Source organism: Podarcis gaigeae, assembly GCF_964106915.1.
Source record: "Podarcis gaigeae genome assembly, chromosome: 6".
Lineage (NCBI taxonomy): Eukaryota > Metazoa > Chordata > Lepidosauria > Squamata > Lacertidae > Podarcis > Podarcis gaigeae.
The window spans coordinates 81,960,972-81,983,194 of NC_139682.1; the positions used below are offsets into that span (position 1 = coordinate 81,960,972).

The 22,223-nt window shown below is 41.0% G+C and overlaps 1 protein-coding gene across 7 annotated transcripts in view; it reads left to right on the forward strand.

Annotated features, from left to right (window-relative positions):
- Positions 1–20,892, forward strand: part of KCNT2 (potassium sodium-activated channel subfamily T member 2) — a 222,263-nt gene extending 201,371 nt beyond the window's left edge. For 4 of the 7 annotated variants that reach the window (XM_083745330.1, XM_083745333.1, XM_083745332.1 and 1 more), the window contains 6 exons: positions 8,496–8,597; positions 9,826–9,909; positions 10,505–10,633; positions 15,382–15,682; positions 17,802–17,886; positions 18,349–20,892. In XM_083745330.1, coding sequence (XP_083601456.1) covers positions 8,496–8,597; positions 9,826–9,909; positions 10,505–10,633; positions 15,382–15,682; positions 17,802–17,886; positions 18,349–18,460 — 813 coding nt within the window. In that variant the 3' untranslated portion in view covers positions 18,461–20,892. Of the gene's footprint in view, positions 1–8,495; positions 8,598–9,825; positions 9,910–10,504; positions 10,634–13,222; positions 13,244–15,381; positions 15,683–17,801; positions 17,887–18,348 lie in introns of all 7 variants that reach the window. The other 3 variants (XM_083745329.1, XM_083745331.1, XM_083745334.1) reach the window with 1 other exon arrangement.
- The last annotated feature ends 1,331 nt before the right edge of the window (positions 20,893–22,223 follow it).

Genomic DNA, 22,223 nt, shown 5'->3' on the forward strand with positions numbered 1-22,223 from the left:
ACAACAACTCATATTGAGATATTATTATTAATAATAATAATAATAATTACATTACACTACACTATAGTTAGGGTGGCCACCTCTCCTGTATAATACACGATTGTCCCATATTTCAGTGTAAAATGCTGCATCCTGTATTGGTACAGGTCTATCTTGTATTTCAGGTTTTCTCTCTTTCTCTCTCTCTCTGCCAAGTTAGGAATTCTATCCAAATGTGTCAGGGAATGGTCTGAAGCAGGGATGGAGTGCCTTCCCACACAGAACAGCTTCTCTCAGAAAAGGAGCTGGAGGGGGAAGATTCACTCCCCTTCCCTGCAGCTGTCTCAGAAGCTGAAACAGACTTAGACACAGAGTGGTTTAGGCAGGAGTTGCCTAGCTACGAGATAATGGCAAGTGGAATGGAAGGGAGGGAACAGATAGCAGAGATTTCATTGGAGAGGACCCTCCATCTGCATGAACTAAACGGTTCAACTGTATTAGAGAACAAAGAATGCAGAGAGGAGGCAGAACTTCCCGTTGGCACCTCGGCTGTTGCGGAAGACGAAAGCAGGAGGATTTAGAGTAGCCAACTGCTCTCCTTGGGAAGGGATGTGAATTTTTCCTTGCATCCCGATGCCTGAATAAAAGAACTATAAAATATAAACTGCTTGTTAATTCTTATCTGTGATGTTACCAGAGAGGGAGCCAGACTCTCCACACATGACGGCATGTGTTTGAAAGGGTGTGTGAAATAATAATAATAATAATAATAATAATAATAATAATAATAATAATACCCCTCCCATCTGGCTGGGTTTTCCCAGCCACTCTGGGCAGCTCCCAACAGAATATTAGAAACATGATAAAACACCAAACATTAACAACTTCGCTAAACAGGGTTGCCTTCTAAAAGTCAGATAGTTGTTTATACATGAAAGGCTCTGGGTAGCCAAGCACAGGCAGATTTACAAATTCATGTGTATGTGCACATCTCTCTGTGTGTGACCAGTTCCAGAAGGACCTATTAGACTGAAATAGATGGTAATAGATTGCTTTGAAGTCACCTCAGCAACCCTAAACAGTAGTTCTTGGAAGTATGATGTTGAGTCTTGTTTGGCCTACATAAGGAGGAAATTCTAGAAAGATGGGGGCAGAACACCTTGCGAAAACTTTAAATGCTATTTTGGAAAGAAAACCTGAAAAACTAGGAAAATCCTGGAAAAGTTGCTTAATTGACTTCCTGCCTAGTCTCTAATTCCACATGGCGACAAGTAGAGACATTAGGTGAAATAAATAAGCTTCTTTATCATGTGAGGAAAGTCGCTGCAGTTAGTTCTCCCTTCCATTCGTTTCACCTTTACCAGTCACCACAGCGCATTTTGTTGCAGGTGTAGCTGTAGTTCATTAAGCTTCAGAGAACTCCCTTAGGCAAAATGAAGTGCAATTAAAATTTGAGAGGAAATTGTCTTATGTGGTCCATTGTACAGCTGATTGTTAATTCCTCTGCTATGCTCCCCCCTTTACAAAGGGACTCTAAAAATGAGGCAGTTGCCTGCAGCTAAAGCGTACAAACATACATGGAAAATTGACTTCGTGGCTTAATGGGTTTCTGAAGCAAGAAATCCCTGAGTCACAGGAGAACTCCATCTGCTGCTACAGCTGCAACTTCCCTTGTTTTTCCTCTTTGGAAATAGCTAAGCAATCACAGTTGGCATCTGAACAAGCAAGAGCCTTTTGCTCAGCAGAAAAATGTGAAGATGAAAAACACGGCAACCATATGCCGAAGTCAAACTCTATCCATTCTGGTTTCTCCATGAAAATTAAAACTCAAGAAAGCCTCCATACAGCATCCTAATAGCTAGGAAATGTTTTGCAATTAAGGAGTAGGGAAATTGGCTCTCTAAGCATGCGTTCATTGCTTTCACTGAAGACTGGGTGCAATATTTGCATAATGAAGCTTCTTAAATCCATTCTCTTTAGTGTAATTTAAATCAGGAGTGGGGAACCTTAGGGTATTGAGGGACTCCAACTACCACCAGTCCCAGCTAACATGGCCAAAGGTTAGAGGTGGAGGGAGCTCTAAGTCCAAAAAACATCTGGAGGACCACAGGTTACCCATCCCTGATTTAAGTAATCTAAGTCCTAGTTCAGAATCACAGCACTTGGTTACTGTACACTACATAATCAGCACTTGTATACTGTATGTAAACTGACTCCATTGAGACGTGAGGTTCTGTATCTGTTGTAACGTCTGTGCTGTTTTGTTGAGACATGTGAGTCATTCCTTGATGTTGCAATCATCAAGTGAAGAGCACATATCTATGAATCAACGTTTAACTGCTTACAGGATTGCAGCCACTGTCCTTATGCTTACATACCCTCCAACATTTCTCCGATGAAGATAAGGATGTCCTGTTCCACAATAATAATAGCAGCAGCAACAACAACAACAGCAGCAGCAATTTTATTATTTGTACCCCACCCATCTGACTGGGGTGCCCCAGCCACTCTGGGTGGCTTCCAACATATATAAAAATATAAAACATTTTTTAAAAAAATCCCTATATCGGGCTGCCTTCATTTGTCTTCTAAAGGTTGCATAGTAACTTATCTCTTTGATTCAGGGGTCGCATAACTCCATGCCTTCCAACATTTCTCTGATGAAAATAGGGACATTATGGGATCAAATCAGAAACTGGGACGGCTTCTGTAAATCCAGGACTGTCCCTGGAAAATAGGCATACTTGGAGGGTCTGTGCTTACATTTTAGAATTCTTTCTGTTATAGTTAAGAACGCTTTATCTGAATGTGAATATTTTCTGGTTTCATTTTGTAATGTCACTCTCTTCCAATATAAAATCACACACATATGTATCTTGATCCAGTCCTTCTTGCGCAAAGCACTCACCCAGGGAGGGACCACAGAGGCTGGTTTTCTCCTCTCCCCCTCAGCATACATCCATGGGCATCCTGTGTGCTAGGTGGTTACAAGAAATGGGAGACCCTGACCACCACTATTATTTCTTTGTGGTCAAATAACATGAACTCAATGGGACGCAGGTGGTGCTGTGGTCTACACCACTGAGCCGATCAAAAGGTCGGTTCTTCAAATCCCCGCGATGGGGTGAGCTCCTGTTGCTTGGTTCCAGCTCCTGCCAACCTGGCAGTTCGAAAGCACGCCAAAAAGTGCAAGTAGATTACCAGGTACCACTCCAGCGGGAAGGCAAATGGTGTTTCCGTGCGCTGCTCTGGTATTGGTGTTCCGTTGCGCCAGAAACGGCTTAGTCATGCTGGCCACATGACCCGGAAAAACTGTCTGTGGAGCAGACAGACGCCAGCTCCCTCAGCCTGTAAAGCGAGATGAGCACCGCAACCCCAGAGTTGTCCGCAACTGGACTTAACTGTCAGGGGTCCCTTTACCTTTTAACATGAACTCTGAGCTTATAAGCCTTGACTGAGGTCAGTCTACCTTAGGAGGTGGACTAGACTGAGATTTCCCATCAATGCCTTGTGTGGTTCTGATGCACATATGCTGAAGGAAGAGAGTGGAAAGGTTTTGGTATGCCCTATACTCTCTGTAGATATCTTTCCACACATGGCAGCTAAATCTAAAATGGATTAGATTGGGTCCATTATAACAGTAAATATATTTGTTGAGGAGCAAGTGGGTAATTAACTTAAAAAGTAGTTCAGCGGCTGAATTAGTTTAATAACTGAGTACACTTGATGTTTATCAAGGAGGAAACATTGGGAGAAGACATCTATTTCACATAACTAGTGAAACTGAATTGCCCATGCCACTCAGAGAACTTCCTGACATTTATAACTCTGTTAACTTGGAGATCTAATGAAAACCATGCTAGGATTCTTCTCGGATCCCTTCTGAAATGGCTAAGTAACCATTGGCATATTTATTGGGATGCAAGTTTCTCTGTACCAGAGCATAGGTCATCTAATGTATAAAGTGGTCTCCTGAGTTGTGAGAACATTACTGAGTCATCATAGCGATCCATAGTTAAAAGTAGAAGTCAGCAAATGTGTTCCCTTTTTTACTCTTCAATATATGGCAACCTAAAGGTAAAGGTAAAGGTACCCCTGCCCATACGGGCCAGTCTTGACAGACTCTGGGGTTGTGCGCCCATCTCACTTAAGAGGCCGGGGGCCAGCGCTGTCCGGAGACACTTCCGGGTCACGTGGCCAGCGTGACATTGCTGCTCTGGCGAGCCAGAGCTGCACACGGAAACGCCGTTTACCTTCCCGCTGGTAAGCGGTCCCTATTTATCTACTTGCACCCAGAGGTGCTTTCGAACTGCTAGGTTGGCAGGCGCTGGGACCGAGCAGCCGGAGCGCACCCCACCGCAGGGATTCGAACCGCCGACCTTTCGATCGGCAAGTCCTAGGCGCTGAGGCTTTAACCCACAGCGCCACCTGCGTCCCTATGGCAACCTAGAACTGAATAAATCAACTGTTAAAAATAATAGTAAAAGTCAACTCTCTCTTTTCAAAAACAAACAGTCAACTTCCTGTAAGCTCCAACATTCACCTCCCCTTCCTTGCCCAACTCTTCATTTTTTACCATTAAAACTTAATTCATTTCCCATCAATTAGAGAAGATGAGAAATAAGTTAAACATTGTTGCCAGTTTGCTAAAGTCCATTGTTAGCCTGAGGCATTTAGTCCTCAGTCTGTTGATTCCACTGTTTGTGTAGTTGTTTTCTAAAAGGCTTTTATGCAAAATAATCGTAACATCAAGATCAAAATGAATCACACCCAAATATTTTAAGCAGCCTTATGCAAATATTTCATATTTCAATATGCACATAATTTAAGTTTGTGTTTAAAACATGAGTGAGACACAAGAAGTGGAATACATTTACCTAATTCATCCTTTCCAAAACAATATGCAAACTGAAACGTGACCATCCTTCAAAATTCACACTTTGGTGAATTTTGCAATGCAGTTCTCCTGCCAAACAATGTGTACAAAAATGAACGCAGCTGAGGTAAAGTTTGAATATGAATGCATATGTTAGTGAAAACAATGTTCCAAAATGCACTGCATATGGGAAAATAAAAATATTACAGAAAATATGGTTTGCAAAGATGTGTATATTAGGCAAACTTGCATACAAAATTGTTGGCTTTGTTTATTATGTGGTTACTTTAGACTTCCTTCAAACTGTCAAAAAGGCACCAACCTTTGTAACTTGAAATTCTACATAAATGTAATCAACAAATTTGTTGAAACAAGGAGAGATGCTTGCCTTTTTTGGTTAAGCTAGCCAAACATGGTTCCCAACTGTAAATGTTGGAACTCCTTTGGGCCTGTCTCAGAGGGGGGCATTAATGGGGGGAAAGCCTTGGTAGAGGGTAGCCCCACTAACAGTTACAGCTCACCATGTGAATCCCTTGGATTGTTCCACCCATTGGTCATCAGTTTGGCACTTCTTGGGAGACAAGAAGACATTCTGGAGTGCACAGAAAACGTCTCAGTGAAAAGTCAACCTGTAGTACAGGGTCTCCCAAAGTTGGGTCTCCAGCTGTTTTTGGACTTAATCCCATAATCCCTGCCTCCTGGTCCTGCTAGCTATGAATTATGGGAGTTGTAGTCCAGAACATCTGGAGACCCAACTTTGGGAAACCCTGCTCTAGTAGAACATAAAATTTCCATTCTAGGTCAGACTAATCTCCCAAGCTCACTCAGCATCATTTGTAGGATCCACAGGGAAGTTCACAAGCAGACTTTGAGGGTAATATCCATTTTCTACTGAAACTCCTTATCTGGTAACCAGTGGCACAGAGTCTTCAAAGCTGCAGCTGGACCTGAACAGATCTCAGAAGTCCTACAGCTAGGCTCTCTTCTGTAAGAGAACACACACAAACTTGAATCTCCTACGGTCTTTCCACTTTCAGAGGCTTCTGCTGTGAAATATGTAGGAGGACAGAACGATCTGGTTCCAAATAATTAAAGCTGTTGTGGTGGCTTTCACGGTGCCAAGGAGTAAATTGTATCTCTATCTCCATGCAACTTGGACGATCAATTAAAAATGCATGAGAGCGATTACTGCCGCAATTCAAAAAGTATCTGTTTGCCACAAATCTCGGTGGACAAGGCCAGAGTTAACATCCAGAGCCATGTTTCATTATTCATAAAGCAGATGTAAACTTGAATGCTAGTCAATTGACATGTTAGTGCTGTGATAACATTTGCAATTCCGTAATTATGGGCAACCTGGTTTTTTTAAAAAAACAACAACACTGTGGGAGTTTTTGGACGGGTTTTTTGTTCATTCCTTCTAACAGGGAAATATTAACATTTACTTTACCACAATGGAGGATTAGAGGATGTTGATCTTGGATGAGGAAGAGCTGAATTTACATCAGCTCTCAGCCAGTGCCTCAGGGAGTGATCTTAGATAAGATGGCTTTATCTCAGCCTCCTCTCATGCAAATCTATCTCACAGGGTGGTTGGGACAAATTATGAGATAAAAACAGCACACCAAGACGGAAAACAATGGGCATTTGTACTGACTGACAACAAAGACTCATAAGAAAAGTCATTGGTACACAGCCCTACAGGGGGAAGGAATTGTCACATATATGATTAAGCTGCTATTAGCTTGGCAGAGATTTGTTGAGAAAGATAAGAGCTCCAGCTGATATGTTGTGTGGATGCCATTTTCTCTCAGCTTTGTAGTGGAGCAGGAGGCTCAGTTCGGGACGCGGGTGGCACTGTGGTGTACACCACTGAGCCTTGGGCTTGCCAATCCGAAGGTCGGCGGTTCAAATCCCCATGAGCTCCCATTGTTCGGTCCCAGCTCCTGCCAACCTAGCACTTCGAAAGCACTTCAAAGTAGATAAATAGGTACTGCTCCGGCGGGAAGGTAAACGGCATTTCCATGCACTGCTCTGGTTTCGCCAGAAGCGGCTTAGTCATGCTGGCCACATGACCCGGAAAAAACTGTCTGCAGACAAACGTTGGCTCCCTCGGCCAGTAAAGCGAGATGAGCACTGCAACCCCATAGTCGTTCACAACTGGACTTGACTGTCAAGGGTCCTTTACCATTATCTTTTAGGAGGCTCAGTTGCTTTCTTGGACAGCAGGAGCAATGGTGTTCTGCGATGGCTTAGTACTTGCAAGTTTTGTCAGCTTGAGGTGTTAGAGGACTGGTCCGACCTTGTATATGATTCTTACGTTGGGTAACCCAATGTCACCTAGTTGGCTCCATGGAAGATCAGAGGCATGCAAACCCAGTTCTCTCCAGCCTAAGTCCAACATATTAACCAGTGCACCAACCTTTGCCAGCTCCCTATTTTCCAACTGTTAGCCGATCCTGATAAACAGAATGCTCCCATGGTGCCTAGCTATGAGAGCGGTTGCAATCAACTCCTCCAGTCCAAAACTAATGGCAATACTGCTGTTCTCTTTATATGATGAAAAGTATTAGGTGGTCTTTTAGGTTGGAGTCCCATAACACCTTATTTATTTAAACACATTTATTGTGGCATAAGCTTTTGTGGACAGTAATATCTGTCATCAGTTGCATGACATGTTATGCCTAGCTGCCAGGTGTATATGGATGGGTGCATTGTGGGGGTGGAGAAAAACAGACAAACATCATGAAGTGCAAAAGAGAAGGTAGCCGTGTTGGTCTGCCATAGTCAAAACAAAACAAAAATTCCTTCCAGTAGCACCTTAAAGACCAACTAAGTCAGTTCTTGGTATGAGCTTTCGTGTGCATGCACACTTCTTCAGATACCGTATCTGAAGAAGTGTGCATGCACACGAAAGCTCATACCAAGAACTGACTTAGTTGGTCTTTAAGGTGCTACTGGAAGGAATTTTTTTTTTGTTTTGCAAAAGAGAAGAAAAAGACACAGGACAGCTCAGCGGAAGTTTAAATGTATGCACAAAGTATAGTGACTATTTACAGCAATATGTTTCAGTATGAATCAAATCAAATGTCCCAGTATTATGACTTTGTTTTGTGCTGTCCTTTCAATTTAACATTTCTTTGTAGGAGAATTGAACTTCTAGGTAATACAACAGGAGGTATTTATTGGCCAATCTGTATAATGGGAAGAGATTAGAGTCTCGAATAAATGCTCTTGCCAGTTGAGGAGCTAAAGAAAAAAGAAAAAGTTGTCCCCAAACTGTTGAGACTAAGCTTTTCATCTTGAAAGTTTAGTGAGAGTGTATAGTGGTTTAACAGTGATGACAGAACCTGTACATGTGTGTAGGCACTCCTGTGTATGCAGATGCAAGGACAATCTCTCAAAAAATGGAGGGTCAGAAGGAAGTAAAATCCATTTGAGAGCTGGCACTGCATTTCTCCAAGTAGTGTTTTAATGAATGAATCCGCAGCAGCATTAGAGGTTTACTTTGGCAGAATGCTTCCTGTGGGAAGCCCCAGTGTGCCATTTCACTTAATGTTTGGAAGTGTTTACCGATTCTTTTCTCTCCCTCTCTCTCTCATCTTTTTCTCCCACCCACCCCTCTTCCCCATTTGAACAGAAAGAACGAGAGAAGGGCTCCAATCTGGCATTCATGTTTCGGTTGCCCTTTGCTGCTGGTAGAGTTTTTAGTATCAGCATGTTGGACACCCTGCTGTATCAGGTATCGTGAAGGACATAATTTATTCCTTTTCTGAATTCATACTAGCATCCCAACCCCATACTAACATCATAACTCAGTGGTCTGCCCCAACATCGGGATCTGTGACATTGTGCCAGAATGGTAATGCCGTTTCAAAATGTCACGCTGTTCACCCTGAGAAAGCAAAGAGACAACAATAACAAGCAGTTTATTGCATGCTGCAAAACATAGGAGAAAAGCTGATACTTCTGGGATGGGACTGATGCTGAGCTGAGAACAGCTAGCTAGCTACCTATCTCAAAAGTTCTTACGCCACTACAGACCTGGCTGCATTCATACAGTCCATCACATACTAATAAATGTATGTTGTTTAGTAGATCATCATACATAATACTTTGCAGAGTTTATGCTGAGTGCTAGCCATTATCTAAAAATCCTTGATATCCGGGGGGGGGGGGGGTGTGTGGATTGGAGATGTGATGGAACCTAGGATTGCATACTTTGCTATTGTCCCCATTCTTTGAGGGAGCATGGCAAACAATTCAAAAGGTTGCTATGGACAAAGAAAAATGTGTTTCTGCAAACACAGTAGTTATATAAAACTCTCAAAAAATAAGTGCATCATTAGTTGTGAAGCTGGTCTTCCCTCCACAAAGTAAATATCCACTGCAAAAAAAAGAGAGCAATACAGTGGTACCTCAGGTACCTCAGGTTAAGTACTTAATTCGTTCCAGAGGTCCGTACTTAACCTGAAACTGTTCTTAACCTGAAGTACCACTTTAGCTAATGGGGCCTCCTGCTGCTGCTGCCGCACCACCAGAGCACGATTTCTGTTCTCATCCTGAAGCAAAGTTCTTAACCCGAGGTAATATTTCTGGGTTAGTGGAGCCTTTAACCTGAAGAGTATGTAACCTGAAGCATATGTAACCCACTGTATATGTGTTTACCCATTCTGTTCAGGAATGTTGATTACTGTGGTACCTCTGGTTAAGAACTTAATTTGTTCTGGAGGTCCGTTCTTAACCTGAAACCGTTCTTAACCTGAGGTACCACTTTAGCTAATGGGGCCTCCCGCTGTGCTGCCGCACAATTTCTGTTCTCATCCTGAAGCAAAGTTCTTAACCCGAGGTACTATTTCTGGGTTAGCAGAGTCTGTAACCTTAAGTGTTTGTAACCCAAAGCATTTGTAACCCGAGGTACCACTGTACTCTGATCTATACTAAAGTACTTTTCTTTTTAAAACTTGCAGTCCTTTGTTAAAGATTACATGATATCTATCACAAGACTTCTGCTGGGCTTAGATACTACACCAGGATCTGGCTTTCTTTGTTCTGTAAGTATTTCTATTTAATCCCATATAATTAAGTTTGTTGATATTTTGGTTGTTTCTTCATTTGTTTTTCATATTGCATTTTCTCCCTAAGAGTAGCTGTCTGATTGCTTTTGGTACAGAAAACAATATTAACAAAAATAGGTGTGAGGCATTCATTTTTGCTTAATGGCAAAGCAGCAAATTGGACTTCTCCCTGTGTTCTCTTCCAAATCTGTTCTCTGAAGCAGATATTGATTTCAGGGGGTGGGGACAACCCACTATATTGCACAGGTAGAAGTCCTTTCTGCTAACGGGATGACTTCATCGGCTACAGTCTCAAGTGCTTTATGAGGCGACGCGGATTTATAGAAACTGACCCCATACATGAAAAATTGATTCAGCAATTATTTTCATTAATATTCTCCAGATGGTACAAAGTTATATACAGTTCTGAATTGATTTATCTACAGAGTCTAAAGAGATAGTGTAGCCTAATATGTATGGTGACCAACTGGAATAAGTCGTTTGTATGCTGCAACAATTGTGTTAATATATCATTTGAGTAAATAAAACGTCTCCAAACAGTGAGGCTCTTTTTGTTGCTGCTGTTGTCTAGATGAAAATCACAGAAGATGATTTGTGGATCAGAACGTACGCCAGGCTCTACCAGAAGCTTTGTTCTTCTACGGGGGATATTCCTATTGGAATCTATAGAACTGAATCGCAGAAACTTGCAACGTCTGAGGTATGGATGGGTTACAGACAAGTTCTGATCAGGAATGTTTCAGAAACATTACTTAAGTAATTTGCAATGAACAGTGACAGAGTGGTTTCACTTAACTATGTTTTGCTCACCTTTCTTTCATCTCTGATTCACACTTTCTGCTATAGTTTCAAAACAGCAGTGCTGTTTTGAATCTCTAAATGTAAAATGTGAGAGGGCATCACACGTCTTCAAACATTTTGAAACCTGCACTGGATATAATTCAAACAAATTCAGTTTGCTGTTGCTCCTGACCCCTGTTCACTATTCGTTTAGAGAATTTAGTTCTAAAGCTGGCCCAATATCCCACACATGTCTTGTAGTAGTTAAGTTCCTAGTGATCATTTGGGGAGAACAGCAGATTGGAGGAAACTAGCTATTTTTCATTTTATTATTGCCACTGCATTGCGTCATCATCCAAAGACACACCACACATTTGTTATGCCATTGGTTGTGCTTCTTCAACTTCTCCATTGCAAGTTTAAAACTCTTTCACATGTGTCACAGCAACCTGAATCAAAGAACTGTCAAAATGCAAGGGGTACAAAGTTCGTTGTAATAAAACCTAGATACAGACCTACATTACAAGAATCATGAGAATTGCTTCTGGCAAGATCTCCGAAAGACCAATACATATATTTATGTTTGCCCACCAAAGTGTGTGCCAAGGAAGGATGCAAATTCTGACATAAAGTTACTATAAAACCAGCCCTGATACTTGGAAACAATTTGCTTGATTGCAGATCTTCAGCTTTGTTTCATTCTAGGGATATGTGAAATTCTCCTGGCCAATTTAGTGAAATTCCTCAGATACCGTACCTTTGCCCAAGCTACAACCTTCTGTTTTGCCTCAAATTTAGTTACAGGGAAAATTCAACAACAGCTTTATAGCTTTTAACAAATTCAGCAATCAACACTTACGAGAATTTATTATTTTATAACTGTGTAACCCTGAGGAGTGCGTTAGTAATTTCTGTTGAAATCATAGGCTATGATTTTTGTTGGAATCATAGACCTCTTGTAGCTGGAAGAAATCTCAGTATCATTGCTTCAGTTTTGTGTGCTGAATAATAATTTCGGCCTGGTTCAAACAGAAGGTAAGGTAGTGGAACTATGTAAGAAGAATTAGATCTTATTTGCCTGGAGCACTATCTTATTAGTTGGTAACTTATATTAGTTGTGAATGCTTAAATCTCATTGAGTGGAAAATACTATGGCATTAAAATATGACAGTGCAATATGTGAAAACATGGATCAGGCTTACATTATCCTTATGTATCAGAAACACTTATTTGTATATCAGAATAAAGCTTGACTACCATGGAACTTAATTGAGGAATCTGTTTTCTCAAAACCTTGAGAAAATGTTAAGTAATTCTATACTTCTAAAGCATGAGAAACAGCTTGTAAAGCATAGGTCTATTCATTTAAGTCCATTTTTGTTTAAAAAATTAAGTAGTCCTGCAGTACACCTCTGTTTTTGTTATAATTTACAGTAAAATAAATTTGCACAAATTTTCTGGTATGCAATTGGCATGTATGTATTTTCAACAGCATAACATGTGACTCTGCCATTTACCGTATTACATTCTTAGTTATATTCACATTCAGTTATGATGGCCATTAGGCCCATTGTTACTTAGAATCCACAATTTTTCATAATGCTAATCTGTGGAACAGAAAATGAAAGTTGCGGATATGTAGAGTTTTTTTAGTTTGTTTTTATTTTAAAGAGAGAGAACTTTCTGTGCCTTGAGGAGTCACTAATCAAGTTATAAAACAGGAACACTGCATAAACTTTATCTAACACAAAATAATAGGGATTAAATATTTTGTTGCTTGGGCTAGGGGTGGTGTGAGGCTTGTTCCGGAAAGTTTTGCCACAAAAAAAGCTGGTCCCATTTTGAGCTAGCTGCACCTCTTTTAATCTGGGCCTGACTCAAAATGAAATGCAATTTTCTGTCATGGCTTCCCTGATGTCATTACATTTCTGGGACTTGGTCCAAAGTCGCTTGGCTTAAAATGGAATCATGTGTACATTTTACAGCAAAGGTTTCTATTTTGCAGGTTAGGATTTAAGGTGAGTCTCAGCTCTGTAATGGTTGAAGACTAACCATTAATTGACCAATTTCTAATAAATATTTTATTCACTCAATATAACTAAAGTCTTTGTATGAGATCCACAAATCTGGCTTTAGGACTTCATATAATGATATAATTGGCTTTTCTGTGGGGAGGGTTTGTACATTATATATGTACTTGAGTTACATGGAGTGAATACAATGTTTTTATAAATCTATAACTTACCTTACCAAATAGGATGGTCAAGGGCACTTTTCTGCCATGGGAAACAATTCCTTATGTCAGTCCCACATTCATTTGTTCAAACGATTGCAAATTGAAATTGCAAGAATATTTTACACTACACATACAGCTAGCCATGCATTTGTTTGTACAATCCCAATATTGTGATCGCTACAAATTGTCTGTCTGTATTCATTGTTTGGACACTTGTTTGAATGGTGTTCTGTTTTCTTTCCCTTTCGCCTGACCCCCCTCACTTTGTATCAGTCTCGAGAAATGGCTTCACAAGTAAGTATTTGTCAAATGTTTCCATATGCCCAGTCTTGGCCTAGACCAGGAACAGCTTACCCTGGGGGGGGGGGGCTAATCTCCCCATCCAAGACCCCACCAATTTTGTCAGCAGTGACAGAAATATATTAGACACAGTACTGTTGTGTGTGAAGCCCAGTGCCCAATTGTGGCATCTCCTTCCAAGTTATCAGATAAGTTATCTGATGAGAGGAGAGGGTTCAATAACACCTCCTCTTCACCTGGTATGTATAGGTCAGCTGAGAAGGTGGAGGCCCTGTTTATGTATGTGTGCAAGCATGTGTCGTGTGTGTGAGAGTGTGTCTGTGATGTGAGTGTGTGGAACAGCCACTCCCTTTCTGGTGGCCCCCAGAGAGTAGGCCATGGGTGCATGCCAGCCTTGAGCTAAAGAAAGAAAATAGTGAGCTGTTAGATGAAAATCAGAAATCACAGTGAATCGATAGTACTTTTTGTAGCTAGCCAAAAATAATACAAATTGTTTGAGGGTCCAATTTAAAGTGCTGTTTTTGACCTTTAAAGCCCGTGAACCGCCCTGAGTCCTGCGGTTATAAAGCAGTATATAAATTTATTATTTTAAAAAATGGCTTAGAGCCACAAAAACTACAGGATCACATTCCCCATATGAAACTTTTCAGATCTGGATATTGCCATCTTAGTCCCGTTTCTGTGAGCTACCTCAGATGTAGGTTCAGAGGGTGATAATGAGAAAACAGACCTTTTCTGTAGTAGCCTCCATTCCTTGTTGTGCTCTCCCCAGAGTGGCCTGCCAGGCACCAACTTTGTAATCATTTCAGCACCAGGCAAAGATGTTTTGTTTTTCTGGGCATTTGGACAGTCCCTATGCTACTATGTTAAATTGCTGGGTTCTTTTGTATTCTTTGCTTGCAGGGAAATTGCTTTGGGACTTTTTAGTGGAAAGAGATATACAAATTTAATAAACCGACTTAAGGGGATGTGTTAATAGTGCAATCTAGTAATTGCATATAGTCCTGATTGTGTATAATACAGACCACAGGGCATTCCAAAATGAGAAATTCTATCTACTGATTTTATAGAATTATGAATGTTGTGTGCATGCATTTCATTTATAATATAAGCCAGTCCTCAGAATTATATCACACTCTTAATGTGACCAGGGAACTCTGTCCCATATGCCATCAGCTATGGGAAAACGAAAAGCATAGGAATTCATTGAAACCTTATTGCTCTTGTATTATATAGGTTCTCCTATTATGAACACAACACACACCCAATCAGTGATAACAAAATGCCATGCCTGTCATTATATTAATATATCATTGTGAATGTGGAAATTGCGCCAAACTGGCCTATGTTCTTGTACTATTGTAGCTTCCACTGTATTGCCTAGTGCTTACTCATTCTGACCCTCACATGGAATAGTAGATACACGAGACTAAGGAACATGTGTCCACCAGCTTCTTTGATCTCCTGATGCAGCAAAGGCTTAGAGCCAGGGCAGTTTGGCTGTGCCATTTGGTTGTGGACCTTCAGGGGCCCAACGTAAAACTGAATCTGGTTCTGCAACAGGTTCAGGAATCTGAATAGTCTCCCTCTGATGAACAAACTTTCAGCTTGTTCCATTGTTTCCATTGCCATTTCTCAGACTCTGCTTGCTATGAACCTATTGCACTTCTATGCTGAATGCAGATGTGTTGTTGGAACAGGCAAAAGTAAAAGTGAGGTGCAAACCCAAATGAATGAATATGCCAAAGTATTGGGGCCTGATAGCCTTGGTGAGATTTAGCCATCACCTTCATGTTCTGCCCTTTATTTTTCTTCTGCATACTCTTTCACCAACACCATGCATCTTGTGCAATACGGCCTTAAGTGATTCCATCCCAACCAAGTTCTTCCTACAATTGTCTAAAGGTTGTACAATGAGTTTCGCCAAAGAAATTCATAGCTTTTCTTTTGCATGATTCATATCATGGGTCTACTGTGGCAAATATTGGCTGTATTGAATAGTGGAACGAGGCAGGGAAATGAAGGGGGGGAGAGAGGCATTGTCCTGAGTTATTTGTTTAAAAAATGATAAATGGGAAAAGCATTTTCAAAAGGATTTAATTTCTTGAATGTTTTGGTGTTGTTGTTTTCAGTCTCAAATTTCCATCAGTGTGGAAGAATGGGAGGACACTAAGGATAATAAAGAACCGTTTAACTGCCGTAGCAACCATCGTAACTCAACATCGAGTGATCAGTCAGACCATCCTTTGCTGCGACGGAAAAGTATGCAGTGGGCTCGGCGGCTGAGCCGAAAAGTGCCAAAGCACTCGGGGAAAACTGCAGAGAAAATCAGTCAGCAGAGAATGAGTCTTTACAGAAGGTCAGAAAGGCAGGAACTTGCTGAACTGGTGAAAAACAGAATGAAACATTTGGGACTTTCAACAGCAGGATATGGTAGGACATTCCTCTCTAAAGATAGATGCAACTTTCATTTTATGTAGCAATGCATTGGATGAAAGAAAGTGGCTGCATTCCCTTGCCAAAGGCTCGTCAGTGAACTTTAGAAATAGTGGGATAAGAGGGCAGACCCCCTGATAGATAAATAGCTCTAGAAAGCAGGGAATAGGTATGAATGGACAGTTCTTTCAGTGGAGAGAAATAAGGTCCCTTAAAACTATGTATTGGGGCAGGTGCTACTTCATTTCTTCATCATTTTTCTGGAATTAGTGATAAGCAAAGAAATGGCCAAGTTTCTGGAATACACCAAATTATTCAGGTGAAAACCCAAGCAAAATATGTTTCTTGTGAAGAAAATGAAGATCTGGCGAATATTTCAAATTTGGTAAGGTAAGGGTAAAGGGACCCCTGACCAATAGGTCCGGTCGTGACCGACTCTGGGGTTGCGGCGCTCATCTCACTTTATTGGCCAATGGAGCCAGCATACAGCTTCCGGGTCATGTGGCCAGCATGACTAAGCCGCTTCTGGCGAACCAGAGCAGTGCACGGAAACGCCGTTTACCTTCCTGCCAGAGCAGTACCTATTTATCTACTTGCACTTTGATGTGCTTTCAAACTGCTAGGTTGGCAGGAGCAAGGACCAAGCAACGGGAGCTCACCCCGTTTTGGGGATTTGAACCGCCGACCATTGGATCGTCAAGTCCTAGGCTCTGTGGTTTAACCCACAGCGCCACCCGCATTGGTAGCCACTTTCAAATCATTGCTAGGTTTCTGTACAGGGTCATCATTTTTCTTTTAAAAAACAAATAAACAATTTTTTTTTTTGGCTAAAATGCTTATAAAAGGATCAATGATAATTGGTTAAATATAGCTTTCTCAGTTCATGTAATTATAAGAGCTGGAAGGGACCACAAGAGTAATCTAGTCCAGAGGTTCCAAATTGGTGGTTTGCAGACCCCCCCCCCCATGGGGTCTGTGGCACTATTCATATAACAAAATCTACCACAGAGATAGAAAAAAAATCAAAAGTAGGGGGGCCATGGCCCGGCTTTTGAAAAACAGGAGGTCCACAGTACTGAGCTAATTGGGAACCACTGATCTTGTTGAATCCCCTGCAATGCAGAAATCTTGTGCCCAATGTGGGGCTCAAACCCATGACCCTGAGATTAAGAATCTTGTGTTCTGCCAACTTTCAGAAGCTACCATGCTTTCATAAATGGTATAATAGAGTAATATTCAACCATTTCAGACCAGGACCAACCTTTTGTTCCTCCGTGAAATACAACGTGGGACATACTTTCATTGATGATCAAATATTTTATACAGTAGTACCTCAGGTTAGGGATGTGGGTGGCACTGTGGGTTAAACCACAGAGCCTAGGACTTGCTGATCAGAAGGTCGGCGGTTCAAATCCCCGTGACGGGGTGAGCTCCAGTTGCTTGGTCCCTGCCCCTGCCAACCTAGCAGTTCGAAAGCACACCAAAGTGCAAGTAGATCAATAGGTACCACTCCGGTGGGAAGGTAAACGGCATTTCCATGCACTGCTCTGGTTCTCCAGAAGTGGCTTAGTCATGCTGGCCACATGACCCAGAACCTGTACGCCAGCTCCCTCTGCCAATAAAGCGAGATGAGCACCGCAACCCCAGAGTTGGTCACAACTGGACCTAATGGTCAGGGGTCCCTTTACCTTTACCTTTATCTCGGGTTAAGAACTTAATTCGTTCTGGAGGTCCGTTCTTAACCTGAAACTGTTCTTAACCTGAGGTACCACTTTAGCTAATGGGGCCTCCCGCTGCTGCTGCTGCTGCGCCGCTGTCGTGCAATTTCTGTTCTCATCCTGAAGCAAAGTTCTTAACCCGAGGTACTATTTTTGGGTTAGCAGAGTCTGTAACCTGAAGCATCTGTAACCCGAGGTACCACTGTATTTCTCTTTCACTTTCTGCTTCCCCTACCACCTCATTTATTCCTTATCTTTTCAATGAAATAAAGTGGCGGTTTTGGTATGCCTGCTTTGACCCATTATAGGCCTAAGTATGACCTTCATGTCTGAGTCATTTGAAGTACAAGCCACACATCCTTTCTTATTCTCTCTCCCTCCCTTTCTTTCTCTTATAGATGAAATGAATGATCATCAAAACACTCTTTCTTATATTCTGATCAATCCTTCTCCAGACACACGACTTGAACTGAACGATGTTGTGTAAGTTGAAGTCATAAAAGATCAGAATTCACTTCTAATTTGCACTTTCATGCAGCAGAGAACATTTATTTCTAAAGCTTAGCTGGGAATTCTCATTTTTTTTAACATTCTCAGCTTGAAATTGGAGGATTAAGCAGAGTGAAATATTTTGGCGTCCACACACTTATCACAACTGCTTCCAGTGTGCATAATCCTGATATTTCAAGCAATAGCACCCAGCGCTGCATGTCATTTATCTTGTCTATTTACTCATGGAACTGTCATGAAGCCAAATTGGAGTGAAGGAAGAAAGCAATGCTTGCTCAACAAACCATCTTGGTTTGTTGAAATAAATTGTGGAAGGTATGCATGATGCACAGATATCAGTTGTGCTGTTACTTGCTATGACAAGGAATCATTGTGAATTCAGTTGGGAGTTTTATTGTTAAATCTAATGGCAACTGTATGTCTATATTTTTGTAGATATTTGATCCGCCCAGATCCATTGTCATATGTTCCAAACACTTCATCCAGCCGGAAAAACAGCTTCTGCAACGCCGTTGCACAGGACACCAGGGAAGAAACACAGCTTTGACGCTTCACACAGATCATTGATGAAAAGACGTTTTTATACAAATAGCTGTTTTGAAATTTAGTGAAAATAAGATGATGGATTTATTATATCCAAGCCTTTAGGCATAATGGTCAGCTAACACACACCGGGCAACTACTTTACTGTAACCACAGGAACGATTAGGAAAAGCTGGGTCTGGTTTCAAAAAAACTAATCTGTCTTGGAGATAAAAATAACAAAGAGAGACTAAAATCAAACAAGTGTGCCCAGAGTGTTGCTCAGTGAAAGGAGGATTTTAATGGGGAATCTAAATGGATTATTTTTTCAAAGAGATATTAGAAATTAATATATTCTTTTCTTATCCTGGTTTTCGTCAGCCACTGTGGGGAAGTGGCTCAGTTCTTAACCATGCTGTGTACAGCATTCGTTGTTATTTCTTTGTCCCACAACCATAAACTTCTGGTTGTTGCAGTTAAATTAAAAATCAAAGGAAGTTTCAGGCAAGTCCTAACATCTTAAAACTGGAATTCAAAGTGAATGTTCTGAAAATTCCCTGCTTGGTGACAATAACCCAGTATGCATTTCCGCTGTTTTTAAATTTGTCGTGTTTCATATCTCTTCTATAGCCTTTTTCAACCAATTTAAATTCCTGGCTAATTGAAAACATTGTTTGTTTAGATTTGTAGCCCTCAGCGTTTAAAGACTCAGGGCAAATGTAGCATCACAAACAAAAATGCAGCAATCAATCTCTGTACTAGAGACTCACAGTCTAAAGGAGAGTGGTGTGGCTAACGGCTCAGCATTGTCTCCTGAGTTTGGAAGCCAGCAACCTGGTAACCACAGTCCTGTTTGCTGTCAGTGTATGAAGACGTAGAAGTTCAGAAGATTTTATCAGACTCAGGCAGAAAATTAAGCTATTTTGTACACTGGATTTGGGGGGGGGGGTGTTGTGAAGCGTCTGTCATGAAGAGGGAAGTGCAGAATGATTGGGGGTACCTGCTACTATAGCAGTGCTGAAGTTAAATAAATGGCTTGCTCAGTTCCTTGGTCACAATTTAAAGACAGGATCTTGTGCATTGTTTGAAAAAGCAAGATGTATGGAAGGTACGATGGCCTATGAAATGTTCAGACAACAGGTAGCTCAAGGTCCACAGGCTTGTAATCTTTCTATGAAAACGTTTCTGCCAGACAGTTTAGCACCATGCTGCTACTGTATGGAGAAGGATTTGTCCACAAGACAGTCATTCTGTAAGAAAACGAGAGAACAGTTTTTTCGCTGGAGAAGGAGCTTTGAAAGCTGGAAGAGACCTACAGATCTTTGGGGTGGGTGGGTTGTTTTTAGTTTTTACAGATTTTCAGTTGCCTGCCCCTAGTCTAAGCCAGTAGTTTGACTATAATTTTGCTGGAGTCGTGTTCTGCAGCATAGTTAATCTAATAATTCATCCAGCCCTAATTCTATGTAAGGCAGGCCAAAAACCAGTTGGTTAACGTTGATGTTGTTCTTGACTGCGATTTAGCCACACCTACGGCCTGATTCCTTCATTATTGTTACTGTATGGGAGCTGCTTCTGTGTCACGCCAGTTAATGTCTTTTGGTTTGGACAGCTTCAGATGCACATGTTGAAGGAACATGAGAATTGTGAGGTTGTGTCAGTTTCTTATATTTTTTCAGTCTTAAATTTAGTTCTCCATGTTTGTGAGTATTTATTATTTTAAAAGAGCCACCATGAAAATTCATCAGCGTTTTGATGCAAATTTCTCCTAATATACACAGGTTTGTATGCAACTTTGCCTGTTATATAAATTTTTGCAAAGCAATTTCCCCAGATAAACTGCATTTTGTATGTTATTTTCACTAATATATGCATTTTTAGGCATACTCTAGTATATGCATTTTTGTACACATTACTTGGATGGAGAAACTGCGTAGCAAAATTCGGGGAGGTATGAATTCAAAGGATGACTGTGTGTCGGCTTGTGTACTGTTTCAGAAAATGCAAATTAGGCAGGTTCATCCTTAAATGCAAGCTGAAATGAATTTCTTCCCCATCCCTAAGTATATGTAGGGATGTTTATATATTTTTTACTAAAATAACAGGAGTACATACATATTACTACACAAAGAACTGTTGGGACATGACAAATGGAGTAGGTTAGGGACAACGTCGCCTGTTGTTTGAAGTCCTTATTAGTGTTTCATGTATAGGTTATGTTTTCTATATTGTTTGAAAGAGCTGTTATAAGTTTGTGTGTACAAATCAAATGACGCCAAAACTGCTCAACGAAACTATCCGTGCATGTGACGGTAGCCTACTGCATACGACAGCATTTTAAATGGTTGTAATATTTGTTGTAGGGAACCAGCTATTGTCCTAGCCATATGCACTAACAGTTTCTTTATTTCTCTTTCTTCCATGTGTCAACTATGTGAATTAATAAAAGCCATTTTCTTATGCAGTGTCACAGTGGTAGCAACTTCTCTCACAACTCCCCCCTGTGTAGCTATGCTATCTGAAGCTCAAGTGCCCATTTCCATGTGCCCATTCCATACAGCATGTTGCAGGGTGGAGGTCTGTGTCATGTTTTTCCAATTGTTCCATCTCTGCAAAAACTCCAGCTTGCCAGATGGAACAATACCCTCTCCATCTTCTCCTGACACCCTGAGCAAATTTCATAGGGTATGGGGAAGAGGAAGGGGGTGGTGGAAGACCTGTTGTACAAGTGGAAGTTCTCGTATAGGGCTTTCACCTTCCACTGATTGAGCTAGTTAGGTGAATGCTGCTCAGAATATTACTTGCTTCTTGGGTGTGTGATTTGTACAGGCTGACAACAACTCATTGAAAAATCAGAGGCCCTCATGTGGCAATTAGATATTGTTGTTATTGCTGTTTTAAAAAAATCAAATTCATGTGAATGAAACCTTTTTTTCCTAATGACCATGTGGGGAGGGGACGGCAACTGAGGAAGAAAAGGTTAACCTTCTGCACCTTACATGTTGTGAGCCTTGAAAAATCACCTCCACTTGTCTGGTAATTAAGCTTGGATTGGGGGGACACCCCTATTGGTTCAGATGGGGAAACAATGACAGTCAAAGAGGGAATCGGGAAGAGAAGAGACGATGGGTAGAATATGTGTAAGTGTAAGATGAAGGGGTTCGTGCTTGTTTTTGCATGTGGTTGTGGGGATGGGGAATAATAGTGCCATGCCTTTTTTTGTAAGGGGACAGCGGCTGGTTGTCATTGTGACATGGGTTCATAGGAGTTAATTCTGTATCCTTCGTCTCTTGGTCAAAGTGTTAGAAATTTGATGATCCCAATGTTTTCCAGTGAAATTTTGCAACTTCACTTAATCATCCAGTTTCTAACACATTGGTCAGGAGACAAAGGATATAGAACTAGTTCCCATAAGCCTATGTCAAAATGCTGATGAATACTATTCTCTGAGCCATTTAAAATCTCAATAATTTGTGGTCTGGAGAATAATATCAGAACATTTTGACATTTACTGATAAAAGTCCAAACAATTCCATTTCCAAACTATATCCATCAACAGCAATTACCATGGTATGGGCAAATGTTAAAAAAGGAAGGAAGGAAGGAAGGAAGGAAGGAAGGAAGGAAGGAAGGAAGGAAGGAAGGAAAAGAGGGGGGGAATAGGCTCATGATCCTAACATTTTCCAGTGGAATTTTACAACTTCACTTAAAATCTTAAGGTTTCACTTTAAATGTCTTTCATGTTTCTGACATAGTACAATTTTAGGATTCCCCCCTGGCTAAACTGGGAT